Raw genomic sequence first — 16,544 nt, forward strand, 5'->3', positions numbered from 1 at the left:
TGCATTCTGCTGGTGCTTGGAAGCTTCTTGTTCTTGGCTGGATGTCTGCTTTGTTTGAATCAATTACCGCATCTCTTTTTCCGTTCCCTACCCCCACCCTGCTTTTAGAGGAACATCAATATTCATGTTTCCAAAAAAAAGCACAAACTGCTGACTCCTGCTCCCCGCACCACAAGGCCCTCTTTTTCCTCTGGCCGCAGTGGAGCCCGGCCGCTCCAGAAAGTCCCTGGGCGGTCGCTCGCTCGGTCAATGCAGCCTGTGTGCTGGCCTGTCTGCCCAGCCGCCCCTCCGCCCTGGGCTCCCATTGGCTGCCTCGGCCTGCAGAGGGACTGCCAGGGGCCACACCCTGTCCTCCCGGAGGAAGGGATAAGAGCCTGCCCCTGCCCACCCGCCGGCCACTCAAGGGGCTGCAGCCACTGACCACGCAGCGGCAGGTGAGAAAGGAGCCTTCCTTCGGAGGGGAGGGGGCGAGGGACTGGGTGACTTCAAAGAGGACTTTTCAGAGATCTGGCAGCATTTCAAATGCGCTGATGGCACTGCATGCTTCCAGCTTAATTTCCGTGCCCATCCTGGGACCACGGACACCGTCCGTACTAGACAGTTAGGGGTACGTCATATCTGTTTTATGACCACAAAGCAGGGAAGGCCTGGTGGCTCAGACCCAGTGGCTGCCAGGCAGGGCCTCAGGGGTCTCAATGCTGCTGTTTCTCCAACTCTGCTCTTTGGGGCCCCTCCCTGGACTGGGGACAGGGATGCTGGCGGAGCCGCGGTCCCAGCGCCTGGCTGCTAGCTGAATGGTCAGCAGTTCAGCCCCACCAGCCTGTCTGTGCGAGAAAGCTGAGGCAGGCGGCTGCTGTAAAGATTAGCTTCAGCCTCGGAGCCCCACGGAGCAGTCCGGCTCTGTCCTACAGGGCCGCTAGGAATTGGAACTGACTCATCACCATGGGTTGAGTTGGGGGCCGAGAATAGTAGAGACTAAGGGGAGCTTCGCCCTGTATCGTGGGAGAATGTTCTCTGCCTCCTGGTCACCTCTCCTCTGGCCCTGGGTCAGTCATTCCTTCCTGGTGTTCTCATTTCCCCCATGTGAAGTGTCCGCGTCCTGCTGGGCCCCACGCAGTCGAGAGGGGCTTCACAGATCAGCTCTAAGGGGCATGCGAGCCCTTGGGGCTCCTGGTGGCTTTTCACTTTCCTCATTCCGCCGGCTTCGGGTCCCCTTCTTCAGGTGGACTCCCCGCTGGGATGTGAGAGTGAAGCGCCCAATGCTAATGTCCAATACAAGATGACAAATGTCCGACTTTCACCAAGTCAAATGAGGACATACGGGCATTTGCTTTCTCTTAAAAGATCACCTTTACACCGTCAACGGCTTCCTATCTCACACACAGAAATTAAGAAAAGATGACACCCTGTTTTAGAGAGTATGCGAAGTCCGGGGCCCTGGTGGTACAGGGAGTTACATTCCGAGCTGGTAGCCACAAGGTCAGCAGTTCAAAGCCACCAGCTGCTCCTCGGGATAAAGATGAGGCTTTCTAGTCCCATAAAGCTTTACTGCCTTAAGCCCCACAGGGCAGTTATACCCTGTCCTAGAGGGTCACTGCTAGTCACAATCGACTTGATGACAGTGCGTTGGGTTTGGGGCATGATATGAGACATGTGCTTTATGCCTTTCTTTTAAAAAACCTCATTGGTCATACTTTGGAGAAAAATGATTGAGTTTCCCCTTCTCCAAAGTCATCATAGATCGTAAGAAATTAAGAGTGATGTAAATGCTCCTAGGTTTCTTGAACTTGAAGGTAAAGGATGGGGAATTATGAAGTGTTAGAGATGTTAACTCATCTGAATCTTCTGGCGTGTGCCACGCCTGATTGCTAGGGATTTAAGGTCACAACAAAGTGCAGGTTGCTGATACGACGTCTTTAGCAAAGATCAGGCCAAGACAAAAATAGCCTAAGTTCTAGTTTGCTTGTGGTGGAAATAAAACGTAGACCTCTCATTTGCAAGATCGAAGTTGTAGATAGACCCAGCATGGTAATGACTTTTCAACAGTGTGATATAGCTGTAGTTAAGATACTGCAAAGGCTCTTACTTGATTTAACGATTAAAGCTCAGCATTTTGTGCTTCTGGGGTGGGGCATGAATCTTGATACCCTTCCTCAAGCAGGGTGGAGGTGGGGCGAGAAGGGGCTGCATTCATGACACCCCCAAAGGCCGCTGAGTTTCTCAGTTCTGTGGAGGAATGGGCCGGCTGTCCTGTCAAAGGTGCTTCGCTGTCAGGCTGGGCCGGATAGCTCCTGTGTACAGGCGCAGCCCCGGGAGGAGGGCTGGGGGCGGGCGTACAAGTTTCTTGTTTGGGGTGTCTACAGAGAAACCCTTCTTCCAGGGCTCATCTGATCATCTTCTTGAATAGCTCACCACGTCCCCATTCTGGCACCTTCATAAGCACTACTGTTGTTGTCAGGAGCCCCATCGAGTCAGTTCCGACCCGTAGGCACCCTACATACTCCAGAGGACACACTGCCAGGACTGTGCCATTCTCGTACGGGCGAGCCTGTGGTTGCAGCCACTGTGTCCATCCAAGCATGCAGGGCCTTCAAAAATATCCAACAACAAGCGAAGTATTCAGTCCCCTTTGGATACACTTAGTGAAACTCGCTCGTGTTGGGGCTGCTCTCAGCCCCCAAGTTAGCTACTCCTACATCGGGACCACACAGTGAATCATACGGCTTATAATACATCTTTTGTTTCTGGTAAGTCAAGGTGCCTCTCAATGATAATGACTTTTTGTTAAAAAAAAATATATTATGGCAATTCTACCAATTTATTGCTCCCAATAAATTTTACAAATATCTTTGGTCATGTTTCTCACCTACAAAAATAATTGCATTAATATTTTTATGATCAGAAGACCCAAAACAAACAATCATATTGATGCAAATGAGGGGGCGGGGCAGAGTAGAGACCCAAAGTCCATCTGTAGACAACTGGACAGCCCCTCACAGAAAGGTCAGAAGGAAGGGGCGAACCAGCCAGGGTGCAGTACAGCACCGATAGAACATACAACATTTCTTAGTTCTTTAATGCTTCCTCACCCCCACTGTCATGATCCCAGTTTGACCTCACAAATCCGGCTAGACCAGAGCATGTACATTGGTACAGATAAGAGCTCTTGACACACAGAATCCAGGACAGATAAACCCCTCAGGACCAATAATGAGAGGAGCGATACCATGAGGGTCAGGAGAAGGTGGGGGGTTGAAAGAGGGAACTGATTGAAATGATTGATGTATGACTCTCCCCACCCCCCACCCAGGGTGACAACAAAAACATGGGTGAAGGCAGACAGCAGACAGCATAAGATATGAAAATAATAATAATTAATAATTTATCTAGGGTTCGTGAGGGTTGGAGGGTGGGGGAGGGAGGGAAAAAGCGAGGAGCTAAAACCATAGGTTCAAGTAGAAAGAAAATGTTTTGAAAAGGATGATAGCAACATATGTACAGATGTACTCGACACAATGGATGTATGGATTGTTATAAGAGCTGTAAGAGTCCCCAGTAAAATGATTTTTTAATAAGATTTTTATCTAAGATGAGTTAATGTCATATATGTCACTTCAGGAGAAAGCAATCCACTATGTTTTATGTCCCTAAGACTCTTTGGAAGGACCTTGCAGTTTTCCTGCTAAATCAGCGGTTCTCAACCTGTGGGTCGCGACCCCTTTGGGGGTTAAATGACCCCTTCACAGGGGTCGCCCAATTCATAACAGTAGCAAAATGACAGTGATGGAGCAGCAACGAAAATAATTTTAGGGTTGGGGGTCACCACAACCTGAGGCGCTATGTTCAAGGGTCGCGGCAGGAGCAAGGTTGAGGATAGCTGAGCTAGCTGTAGGCGTAGGCTTAGCTCATGCCCCGAGGGCGGTGCCGACGCAACCCGACTTATGACAGGCCTCCCCTTGCAGAGCCGGCACGATGTCCGAGCTGGAGAAGGCCATGGTGTCCCTCATCGACGTGTTCCATCAGTATTCTGGGAAGGAGGGCGACAAGCACAAGCTGAAGAAGTCTGAGCTCAAGGCACTCATCAACAGCGAGCTTTCCCACTTTTTAGAGGTGAGCTTTGCTTTGGGGAGCAACAGCTTCTCCATCCTCTTGTCTGCGCATAGAGCTGCCTGTCTGCTTTCCCTTTCGACCCACCCTCCTGGTGGTTTCCAGTCTGTTTCAGGGCTCCAGAGTTGCTTCTGAAAGCATACCTGACCCCACATGGTGGTGGCTGGCTTTGAGAGGCCTCACAGCTGGCGTTTTCTTGTCCTTTGTCTTGTGGATAGTGGGTACATTAAGTCAAAAAATGTCCTAAGAGCAAAAGCACAGGTCTCACCTAAGGCTGAGGTGTCTCTGAAAAATCAGGATTTACAGTGATGATGACAGCGAAAGAGGATGGGAAGATGCTCGTGACTCACAGTGAATATGGTATAAGAGAACTTAAAAATTCATTTTTGTCTTTGGGAAAGGGACCAATCTGGGCCTCAACCAGATATTCGGTACCCACCGTGGAACTAAAAGATGCTGGACCCAGCAAACCTTCCTTTGGTGGAGCTTGGGTTCAATACTATGACCCACACAGACCCAACAGACACAGTCTGGGGCAAACCCCCAGGGCACCCCAGTGAATGACTCAACCTACTGAAGGCATCAGAGAGGTCTTTTCAAGTTCTCCAGCGCCCAGGACCCATAGAGAAGGCTTCACAGAAACAGGGACTCAAGGGGAAACCGTGTCCCCTGTTTTAGGCTCTAACTCAGGAAACCACATGAAGGCTCCTGATGAGCCTTACCCTCCCCCGGAGTTCACACTCAGGCCTGAGGCGAAAGCACTAAGAGACTTACTTCTCTAGCCAGAGAGCCTCCCCTGCCCCTCAGACAGACATCTGTCTGGTCTCTCCTCTGCCCCAACCTTGCACCCCCATGGCAATGAACTAGAATCTGCCTGTTACCTTAAGGCTAAGGACCAAAGCTGACTCACGGCAAACTTTGAGACAAACAGAAATCCTGGTGGCACAAACACGTGAGATGTGTTTCCTGCCAACGAGGAGTTTCTTGGGTCCTTGAAGAGGAGAACCAACACGCACAGGAGAGAGGGCTGGACTTTGAGCCAAGACACTCATCTCTGGCCCGGTGCAAGCAGCCTGCCACCTAGTGATGGGAAGCGGCCCTCCTCAAGCTAGGTCGTTCACTGAGGGCAATAGATCTGGGCACCATCACTCCTAGTGGGGCCAGTGATAAGCACTGGGCCCCGACTGAAAGGGCAGTGGTCCACACCTACACAGAAGTTCGATGGGAGCAAAGAAATTAGCTCTCGTAAAGAAATCCTATGGGGCAATGCTAGTCTGTCATGTGGGGTCACTCTGCGTTCACAGTGACTCAAGGACACACACACCACCCAGACTATCAGCAATGCCTGTGCATTGTCGGGGACTGGCTGGGACTTTGCTGGGACTGCCTGTCCGCACCCAGTCACTCTAGTTGAGGGGTGGGGAGGCCTGCAGGCCCCCAGGCCTCAGGTTCTGGGATTTGTTCTCACAGGCCTTCAAGTTCAGAGCACGCCCGCTGTTCCACAGCATGAGGTCACCCCACCAATTGTGCTTCCAAAGTTAATGCACCCCAGTTTCTTCTCCTGGAAAAGAGGACACGCTGAGCTGGTGACGATCAGGACAACACATACTAAAATCCAGTGGTGGTTTCTGTGACCACGGACTGGTTTGAAAACAGAGAAAGGTTAGCCTCGTGGAGCTACAATTGAGAAAAGATAGATAACTCACGGTAAGTGTATCCAAAGGGGTCTTGGCAACACACCAGCAGAACGTGTGGCTGCTAACCCAAAGGGGTGGCGATTGGAACCCACCCAGAGGCTCCGAGAGAGAAAAACCCGATGTTCGGCAACTGCATAGCTCCAGCCCAGGACACCCGGTGGGGGCAGAACTCCGCTGTCACAGGCTACGGTTCTAAGTTCAGGGACTCTGCAGCACCGAACAACCAGGAGAAGAGCGGGCCTCGCAGCATCGGGAACTCGCTGGCCGGCAGATCTATCCACAATAGACGCATTTCGTGACCTGGCGTGACCAAGAGCTTTTCAGATGGGAGGAAAATCTACAACGTCAGGCCATCAGTGTACACCTCCCTGTTCGAGATGCTTTTAGGCCCCACCCAACCCCTAATGGAATTGCCGTTTTCGTAGGTTTGTCGAGTCGGTTCTGATTCATGGCAACCCTAGAGGGCAGGCAGAGTCACCCCTGTGGTCACTCGCGATGGAAGCAGAAAGCCTCACCGGACCTGCCTCCCACCGAGCAACTGGCGGTTCTGGCCGCCAGCAGCCACTGTCCGTGAGCGTGGTCTGCAGGACGGGCCCTCCTGCCCCGGGGATCTGTTATTCTTTTGGGGGGAGGGGGGAGTAGATCTGTTATTCTGAGCCATTTGCATCTGTGCTCTTCTCCGGTGCTGTGCCGACATTTTTCTCACACCACGTTGCATGACCTTGGCCTTCACATCATAGCCACACCACGCAGTTGGCTCCAGTTGGGGAGGAGGCGGGCAAGGAAAAGTGTCAGGAGACCTAAGATAACAACCCCAGTAGGAAAAAGAACCTAAGGAGAAAAGGAACTTGGCTCATATTCCCAATAATTAGTTCAGCAACAAAGAAACTTTTCAGTGCCTTAGAGGGCCCCAAGGGCCTGCATCTTAGAGACCTTCACACAAACACACGAGAAACTTGGGGCTGCCAAGAGTTCACTGTGTTCCTTCACGGCCCTGGCTCCGGACGGGCTCAGGCAGGCCGGGCCGAGACGGCATTCTTGTTTCGAGATGCTTGCTTTAAGCACAAGGACTGAAGGGTTTCAGATCTCCGTTGTTTCCTTCCGATTCCTTCGGGTGGCCCGGGTGCCATGCGACTGAAAGTAAGACGGAACAGAACAGCCCGGAGCGCCACAGACTCCTGCCCGTCTGCAGATCGTCGGGGGACAGGAGAAATCGCTTCTGTGATTTCGCTCGTTAATCTTGTTCTTGTTGATTAAAACTATTAAGGTCGCCTAACTTCTCGTCCGTGTTTCCCGTAGCCCTAAATTCCGCTGACAACATAAGTTGTGCCGCTTCTCTTGTCTCTTTTAGGAAATCAAAGAGCAAGAGGCGGTGGACAAGGTCATGGAAACGCTGGACAGTGATGGAGACGGCGAGTGTGACTTCCAGGAATTTATGGCCTTCGTCGCCATGGTCACCACTGCCTGCCACGAGTTCTTTGAACATGAGTGAGCTAGAGGAAGCTGCCAACCGGTTCCGCAGCCGAGACAAGGAAGGTCATACAAGGAAGCCGAGAGCAAGGGCTTGCAGCTTAGTAGGAGCGGCGCTTCCCAGCCATGCTGTAGCTACTTAGGATCCCTCCCTGCTTGGTGAATGATAAAATGAAAGCCTCTTCCCAAGGGTTGATGTTAACGACCCCACACCATGGTTCTGTTCTGTTATTAGGCACCCACACAAGCTGACTGGGCCCAGGGACTCCTGTTCGTCACTGGGGAAGGCCAAGGCACAATTATAAAATATGTGCTATGGAGGCCGGATTGGCTGTGTAGGATTCTAACTCCGAAAACCAAGCTGACTACTGAAACTGCCCCGGGGGGTTTTGTGGTGTCCTTGGGAGTCCCTGGGTGAAGGAAACGGTCATTGGCTGCTAACTGAAAGACTGGAGGCCAGGTGACAGACAGCCCACCACAAGTGCCTCCGAAGAAAGGCGCGTTCAGGAATCCCCTCATGGGAAGCCCTCTGGGCCATAGTTGGCCCCTGACATTCTTAATGTCACCATGAGTCCCCGCTGACTGACAGCAAAGGATTGAGTTTTGTGGAAAGGCTCTTTAAACGCCTGTACAAAGGCAAAGTCTTGTCCGCAGTCCTTTGAGAAGCTGCCTTTCCTCCCATTTGCTCTCCCCTCGTGCCCACGGAGGGCGCCAGCGTGGCAGAGTGCTAATGCAAGGTCAGCTAGTGGAGCCCATGCAGGCGCTCTGCTGGAGACAGAGGGGCCTTTCTGCGCCCATAAGGATTCCCAGCCTCGGAAACACAAGGGGGCAGTTCTACTCTGTCCTGGAGGGTCTCCGTGTCTTAGAATTGACTAGATGGCAGTGAGTTTTGGGTGAGTGGAAAAAAAATTCTAAAATAGTTTGATGGTCTGACTGTGTGCTCCCCCACAAAAAAAAATAATGCAACCACGTTTAGATTCCTTTGCCCATGATGAACTGTGATTCCGATGTCAATATCTCATGCTAATGGCGCTGCGTGGGAAACATGCTCCATATACCAATGGGCATTGGCATCTTGCCGTAGCTGCCTGGCTGTTTGGTGCCATCGAGTTGGCTGAAACTCACGGTGACCCTGCGTCTAAAAGCATGAAATAACGCCTGGCCCTGAGTCCATCTTCATGGTCACTTGTGTGTTGGAGTCGACTGTCATGGCTGTGTGTCAGTTCATCTCATTGAGGGTTTCCATCATTTCTGGAAGGATAGCAAACATGATGTCCTTTGCCAATGATGGGCCTTTCATGATGATGTGTACAAAGTCAGCAAGCTGTAGGACACGCTTATTGAAGGAACATAGCCGGGCTCAGGACCAGAGTTAAGCGCTATCTCTCTGGAGGACATGGGTGTGTGGCAAGTAATGTCATGCGCCTTTCCCCTTTCTAGTCAGAGAAGTCGGACCCCATGATTGCTCAAATGTGGTAGTGCTGACTCACTGTGCTTGGTTGGTTGATGGAGGTCATTCCTGTCTTGTTTGGGTAAGGAGAGGGCTGCGGAAGGCTGTTTGTGAAATTACTGTGCATGGAGGGAAAGCTGAACTTTCAAGTTTTGTAACCACAAATTCAAATAAATCACAAGGTACAAATACAATGTAGCAAAGAACTTCTAGGAAAATTCAAACTGTATTCACCGACCGGCCCCACCTCCCGGAGATTATTTACAGGCATAGAGTTAGCAATTTATAAACCAATTGATTGCTTGTATTTGCATTAAATGACAATAATGCTGTAACAATTTTCTGTAGCCATTAAACAGGAAATAAAAAATACCTTTACAATCAGGAATGAAAGTCCTGAAAGTGGGACCTGTATATGTCTGTCTGTGCACTTCCGGCGAGGCAATGCCTGGGCAAACGGCTGTCGCTAGGGACACAATGAGCAGTCAGACAGGCAGTTGTCACCTACTCAGTAGGCCAGGTCTTTACTCTCAGTCCGCTGCAGACAAGTTTCTTAGCCTGCTTCTGTGGAGCTTCCAGCCGCAGGCCAGCTGCCACCTGCCGAACTCTTCTGGCCTGGATTGGGTCATGTGCCCTAGCGTGGACCCATCACCAGAGAGAGGAGTTGGGATTGGCCTGACACAGTCACGAACTCACAAGGGGGTGGGCTCCCGGGAAGCTGAGGTGGGAAATAGCTCTGCACAGAGATGGTAGCTTGGCTTTGCATGAGAGGTTACGGGTTTGGGGCTTGTAGCCTGATTAGCGTGGCCATTGTGGCCACTTTTAGAACCTACATTACAAAGGTGACACAGGCTTGCCTGGAGGAGCTCTAAGAGCTGAGCAAATTCTCAAACAATATGGACAATTCTGAGCTAGGATTATGTCAGATAGCGCATCCTTTCTTCTCTATCTAGTATTCACATTACATTTTGTAATTACCCACAGTTCTCAGATATTATTTTGCTTTTTCCTATTTACTTATTTTATGGACTCAAAATTTCATTTATTTTTTCTCTTATTCCTGTTTTTTTTTTAAATCATTGTAATGGGGGCTCATACAACTCTTATCACAATCCATACCTACATCCATTGTGTCAAGCACATTTGTACATTTGTTGCCATCATCATTCTCAAAACACTTGCTCTCTATTTGAGCCCTTGGTATCAGCTCCTCATTTTCCCCTTTCCTCCCCACTTCCCCCTCCCTCATGAACCCTTGATAATTTATAAATTATTATTTTGTCATATCTTACACTCTCCGATGTCTCCCTTCACCCACTTTCTGTTGTCCATCCCCCAGGGAAGAGGTTATATGTAGATCCTTTCTTATTTACTTTTTATTTGTATCAACAGATCCTTAAATCTACACATACTCTCCTTAACCAGACCCAGGCTATGAATGAACCCACTAAAGGCGTTTTGTTTACATCTATCCTTTCTTGTTAATTCAGAGAGGTTCTTTGTCTGTTTACATTAGCATCATCATGCTCTTACATGTTGTCCACCGTTTCACGACAACCCTGAGTCTATCAGTCAGAACCACCACTACCACCCACCCACTGCCATCAAGTGGATTCCCTGCTCAGGGTTTGTGAGGCTGTTAGTCTTTACAGGAGCAGACAGACTCATCTTCCTCTCCTAGAGCGGCTGGTGGCTTTGAACCGCCTACTTTGTGATTAGCAGCCTAAGGCCTAACCCACAAAGTCACCAGGGCTCTTTATTAACCATAGGTTTGCACAGATGGATGTTTATTGCGATGCTTCCATTTGGCATCGCCGTGGCGGTGGAGTGGTTATGTACTGGCCCGCGATCCCCGTGGTGGGCAGGTGGAAGCCACCAGCAGCTCCATGGCAGACATAGAGAGCTACCGTGTGGGAAACTCCTGGGGGCAGGGGTCGCTGTGAGTCAGCATGGACTTGATAACAGTGAGTGTGGCTTTTAGGTTTTTCCATTTATTTTGGTGAAGGCAAAGTTGAAGCATTTATGCCAGAAGCGGAGCAACAAATACTCCTTTCGGCATATTGTCAACAGATCAGAGTTGTTCCTAACACATAAGGACCGTTGTACTAGGCTACATTTTAGACGCTAACACGTCAGTAGGTATCTGATATTTAGATGGAAATAAAGTGGATATAGTGGGGCATGGACCAAAACTATACTCTGACATCCAGGAGAACTAGCTCTCCTATCATCATTTCCCCCCAAGAGTTTTATTGAGATATGATTCACATATCATCCACTTCCACGGTCCAGTCGTATTTCAAAAGAGTTGTATATACATCGCCACAATCAGTTCTAGAACATCCTTCCCCTGCTGCATCCCTTGTCTTCCAACCTCCCCCTTAAGCCATTACTCCAATTATTGTCTCTACACACCTGCCCCTCCTACGCTTCACAAAATGCAAAATATACAAAAATGAAAGACAGAACCACCGGCAATATTACAATGAGTCAGAGGAAATGCCTCCGTGGAGAAAAAAGCAAGAAGTATTTAAAACTAGAACAGGTCCATAATGGAGCAAGAGGGAGAGCAAATGACCAGGTGTCACACTGTCACCTGGTTCCAGCCGCCGTCATCAAGTTTACAAGCCTCTGACAGCAAGTTGACGTCCTGCAATGTGGTCAGAGAAGGTCCACGAGGGGCTTAATCCATGAGGGGACCCTGTAGGTGGCTTTGGGGCTCCCACTGTCGCTCATAACCTGGGTGCTCACAATTTAAACTCTACCACTTTCCCTCCTTTGTATTTTGACTTTGTTATTTATCGTCCTTGGATCACACCGACTGGTGTGCTTCTTCTACGTAGTCTTGGGGATGACTCACCTAGCTGATGGCTTGTTTTGGTACAAGCTCTTAGACCTTAGAAGCTATTCTTTTGTGACAGCCAGGCACCGCCTGCTTTCTTCAGCACTCTGCTGGAGTACCCATATCCCCAGTGATCTCTTCATGAGGGCAAGCACTGAGCAGGGCCATGTCATAAGAAGTAACTGTTCTTGGATTGGGAGAATTAAGTGAGACCTCAGAATCCATTCACTTGTCTACGGATTTTGTGTGACTCTAGTTCACTTGTGAGGTCTATTATCACATTATGGCAGAACATCATCAATCATCCCCCTGGGAGAATAACACAATTCTATCGCTAGTGTCTAATTCACCCAATGGCTTATCATTTAACTATTATACTATTGAGAAAAGAAAGTTAGGCAAGTAGAGCTCAGCGGCGAATGGCGATCCATGAGTTGGTGATTTATACAGATTGAGCTCTTAAATGACTGACCGTGGGTCTTGGGGCTGGGGGGGGGCGGGGATTTCCAGTCACATTCATTTTCACGGGAAGAACCTGGCCTGTGGGAGTAACACACGTCGTAGTATAGCCAGGAGGGCATGACAACAGTGATCATGTGGTGGCTCTGGACCACCTTTCATTGGATGCCTGCAAAGCCAGGGATCCTCACCGAGGTCACCGACTGCCGACTGCACAGCCTTGGGGCGGCCTCCTTCTTCTCTTCTCCCCCAGGGAATTTCCGTCTTAAGGGCTACACGTCATTTGGAGGTAGAGCTTCATTCATTCTGCGGGGTGTCCACACCGAGTCCTTCTGGTGTGACCTATGAGGGATGCCATATTCCCCCAAAGGACAGAGTCTAAGGTCACCATAATACAAGGGGTACCCCCTCCCCCCCCAAAAAAAAAGCGCTGGTGGGCGGAGCTTTCATAGTACACATTTCCCCACTAGGCCAGCACCCAGCACCGAGTGACTCGTGCTGAGTTAGTGCACCCAGTGGCGTCACCTGAGAAGGTTCTGTCTGGTGACAGTGAATTTTTTCATATAAGCAGCTTCGCTCCCAGCTCATTTTTGTGTGTAATGGCCTAAGAGAACTACATACAGCTGGGAAATTTTGTTTCCTGCCAGGGAAAAAGGCTGCAGAAACTGTTGTGCTGTTGAACGCCGCTTACCAGGTCAGCACAATGGGAAACACTCAAGTGCACGAGTGTTTTTGTCATTTCAAAAAGGTGAAACATTGAGGACAAACCTCATTCTGGACGTCTGCCAACTTCCCTATTCTTGATGGGGGATCCCAGATGAGGTGAGGTCTCTTCTTTCAAGGTGATGCTTAAGATGTGCATATAAGGGGGGGTGACGTATGGTTCACGACACAAGGTGGACTCTCTGCCCCTTTTTGTGGGAGACAGGATCAGATGTTACGTGTTCTGAAAACAAGCCTGCTGACGCCTTGGTGTTCTTACGTACAGTAGTGGGTGCATACAGTATTTTTCCTTTTGTGATTGACTCACTCCACTCCGCATAATGGTTTCCAGGTTAACCATAGGTATTCTAGAGTCTCTGCTTGTTAATGCCCAAATCTCTGTCACACCTGGATCTGGATCTAATGCTTGCTCTCTCTCCAAACTTTGTTTCTTTGCCTTGGAATATGTCTTTTTGTTTTGTTTTGAATCTAACACGAGTTTATTTTGTTTTTTTAAAACTATAAATTACAATCATGAGTATACCCATAATTTTTCTTTCTATGTCCAACTGCAGAATAAACAAACCACATAAGCCAGTTTAAAACAAATAGCAGTACTTAGCGTAATTTTCAAGAAATTTGAAAAAGTCTTGGGCCCATCACTCTTTGGAAATATGTATCAAGTACCCATAAAAATATTTAGCCATTTTCCAGTCATTCAGAGAGGTTCATGCATGCGCCCAGGCACAGAAAGCATCAGAGTTCTTTGAACTCGCCTCGTTTTGCCAGTGATATCTTTTCTCAGCTGCATAACTTGCCAAAACATCTGATCAACATCCTGCTCTTTCACAAGTCCTTGCTGAATACATCGACTGCAAATTTAGAAGTTCCATACAAAATTAAGAAATGCAAACATAATTACTTGCGACTCCTCGTGAAATTCTGTTTCCAGGACAGACTCTGGCCAGCGGGAGCAGTTTTGGGTCGTGCATTTAACTGCCAATGCTTTTCCACATGGAGAAGGGTGTAGGCCACCTGGCTCGGTGCTCAGAGTATTCTTTCCCACGACTTCTGGACCAGCTGAAGCCAATTCACTCTTTTGAGGAGGCTAAACATGAAAAGATATCTTTCTGATAGATTTTGTCTAAGAAAGGGCAAGTTCTGTCCATTATCAGCTCGTCTTCCAGGATCTGAATTTATGATACATCGATAAATCAGCCTCTTTGGGGTCCTATGTAATTGTCTGTATCACACTAATTTCCTGATGACTGTCGCTCATATCACTGTGTCTGTTTCTTGCAAGCCTCCTTGTTAAAAGGTGTCTTTCCACCTGGCTGAGGCTGTGGCGCAGGGGATGCTGGGCACCAAACAAACAAGAGTCTGCTGAGGAGCTACTTCAGCTTGCAGAATGTCGGGTGCTTTGAGCTGTTTCTCTGCTCTTGCTTGTTTGACGTTTCTTTGTCTCACCAGCTTCCTTAAATAGAGCGGCTGTGAATTCTTCCCATTCCTGTCCACGCTGACCTTACATTTTAGAAAGCCGTTCACATTCTTCGTTTCTAAACTTCAGTTGCTCTGAAAAGAAAATGATTTTCAGATTGGCTAACAAAGCGAAATCCATCTCTAGGAACAAGCCCAAGAATGAAAGAATGTGCCTGCACAGGGAGTGAGGCCCTGTTCCGTAATTTCTTTGTTGAGAGTTGGTCATGAGGCATCGGGTGAAGGACAGAGGCAGACGGACGCTTTAGTGGGACACTTGATGCTGGAGTTAGACTGTCTGTTTGCTGTGGCTGTGGCGTCCAGGGGCTAACATTTTCCCTGGTGTCTGTGTTTTGTGGTTTTCTGTTCCCCTACATGTCTGATGGTGTGAGTAGTGGCTACACACTGGGCTGCTAACCCCAAAGGCAGCGGTTCGAAACCAGCAGCCACATTGTGGGAGAAAGATGAAGCGTTCGACGCCCATGAAGAGGTACAGTCTTGGGTAACCACGGCGGGCAGTTATACTTCATTCACAGGGTCACTATGAGTCAAAATCAACTCGATGGCAATTTTGTTGTTTTCAATTGTCTCTGGATTTCCCTGAATCCTCCTTAAGTAAGGTTTGAGCCTTATCATTCTTCCCGTTACAATATCCTATTACTATACAGGAGTCTCTTGTGGAAGTTGTCCATTGCAGGAGAGGAAGCATTCTATGGTCCCATGATTAAGTCTCAGTTTTTTTGTGAACCTGGGTGATGGGTGGTGATCTCTCAGGTTTCCCACCAGAGAGATGGATAAGATAGCAGGTGGAGGGGCCTGCTCGGCCCGGCCTGAGCGCGAGGACTGGGTTCCCGGCGGCACCGCCGCCGCGATGGCCCAGCAGCAGATGACCAGCTCGCAGAAGGCCCTGATGGTCGAGCTGAAATCCCTGCAGGAGGAGCCAGTGGAGGGCTTCCGGATCACCCTGGTAGACGAGTCCGACCTCTACAACTGGGAGGTGGCCATCTTCGGACCCCCCAACACCCTCTACGAGGGCGGCTACTTCAAGGCTCATATTAAATTTCCTATTGACTACCCATACTCACCACCTACCTTCAGATTCTTGACCAAAATGTGGCACCCCAACATTTATGAGAATGGAGATGTATGCATCTCAATTCTCCATCCACCTGTAGATGACCCACAGAGCGGAGAACTGCCCTCTGAAAGAATGTCAGGACGATCCTGTTAAGTGAATCTCACTGCTTAATGAGCCCAACACCTTCTCCCCAGCCAATGTGGATGCTTCAGTTATGTTCAGGAAATGGAGGGACAGTAAAGGAAAAGACAAAGAGTATGCTGAAATCATTAGGAAACAGGTTTCAGCCACCCAGGCAGAAGCAGAAAAGGACGGAGTGAAGGTCCCCACAACCTTGGCGGAATACTGCATCAAAAGTAAAGTGCCTTCCAATGACAACAGCTCAGATTTGCTTTATGACGACTTGTATGACGACGACATCGATGATGAGGACGAGGAGGAAGATGCCGACTGTTAGGACGACGATGATTCCGGGAACGAGGAATCGTGACGCGCTTCTTCGAAGCCCCTGTACTGCCCTGCCGTCTCAGGCCAAAGGGAGGGGAGCAAGTGGGGACCTAGCTGTGGCCCCACGGCAAAAACCTGTTCACAGGGGGTGGGAAAAAGAAACACGGCTCCTGCTGGCTCCCCTTAAGGATCTCCGTTTGCTCCTTTTTATGGACCTCTTGACGGAGAAAAAGTAACCCTCCACCGAATGTCTGAATACTTGCATTCTTTAGCCCTCCATCACTGTATTGATTCTTTAAAAAAAAAAAAAACCACGCAAAACAGAACAAAAAAAAAATTGACCCAAGCTCCCGCCTCACTTCATCTCTACAAAGTGTTCACAGCAAAACACGTTTGGTCTGTTTTTAGATTCTTGAATTAAATAGTCTTTCATCAAAAAAAAAAAAAAAAAGATAGCAGGTGTTCCCCCTCCCATCGGTCAGTTAGGCTTTGGGAAAGCCCACGTCAGCTGCTTTCTATTGATTAATTTCCATCAATGGCAGGCCTTGTTAAGGCTAAACTGGCAATATTTCAAAGCGGTCATATCCCCACCACCACCCCTACCTCTCCTGGAAGCACACGATTTTCCTGTAATCTGCATAGCCCAAACAGCTAAGCATGAAGGCTCTTAAGAAGAGTGGGTCCCCAGAAGTTTAACATTTACATTTTCTATTGGGTTGCAGTCATTGAGAACATGCACAGCAAAGCACCCCAACGCAAGCTTCCCGTGTCCAGTTCAGTGCAGCCGTTCTCGCCCTCCTGCCCCCCACCCCCAAC

The 16,544-nt window shown here is 49.1% G+C and overlaps 1 protein-coding gene and 2 pseudogenes across 1 annotated transcript; 2 read left to right on the top strand and 1 right to left on the bottom strand.

The window, feature by feature from the left end:
- The first annotated feature begins 203 nt into the window (after window positions 1-203).
- Window positions 204-7,610, top strand: S100B (S100 calcium binding protein B). Its single transcript, XM_075542169.1, has 3 exons — window positions 204-434; window positions 3,963-4,110; window positions 7,156-7,610. Exons 2-3 carry the CDS (start codon window positions 3,973-3,975, stop codon window positions 7,294-7,296), a joined length of 279 nt encoding a protein of 92 aa, XP_075398284.1. The 5' UTR covers window positions 204-434; window positions 3,963-3,972; the 3' UTR covers window positions 7,297-7,610.
- A 5,839-nt stretch (window positions 7,611-13,449) lies between these two features.
- LOC142440463 (rab-3A-interacting protein pseudogene) lies at window positions 13,450-14,895 on the bottom strand (annotated as a pseudogene).
- A 160-nt stretch (window positions 14,896-15,055) lies between these two features.
- LOC142441296 (ubiquitin-conjugating enzyme E2 R2 pseudogene) lies at window positions 15,056-15,771 on the top strand (annotated as a pseudogene).
- Window positions 15,772-16,544: the final 773 nt, after the last annotated feature.

The sequence above is a fragment of the Tenrec ecaudatus genome, chromosome 2 (genome assembly GCF_050624435.1).
Source record: "Tenrec ecaudatus isolate mTenEca1 chromosome 2, mTenEca1.hap1, whole genome shotgun sequence".
Taxonomy (NCBI): Eukaryota; Metazoa; Chordata; class Mammalia; order Afrosoricida; family Tenrecidae; genus Tenrec; species Tenrec ecaudatus.

Bases quoted from the DNA above. Each gene is read 5' to 3' on its own strand.
- S100B (XM_075542169.1), top strand. From the start codon at position 3,973: ATGTCCGAGCTGGAGAAGGCCATGGTGTCCCTCATCGACGTGTTCCAT. The intron at 4,111-7,155 runs GTGAGCTTTGCT...TGTCTCTTTTAG, and splicing joins AGCTTTCCCACTTTTTAGAG to GAAATCAAAGAGCAAGAGGC.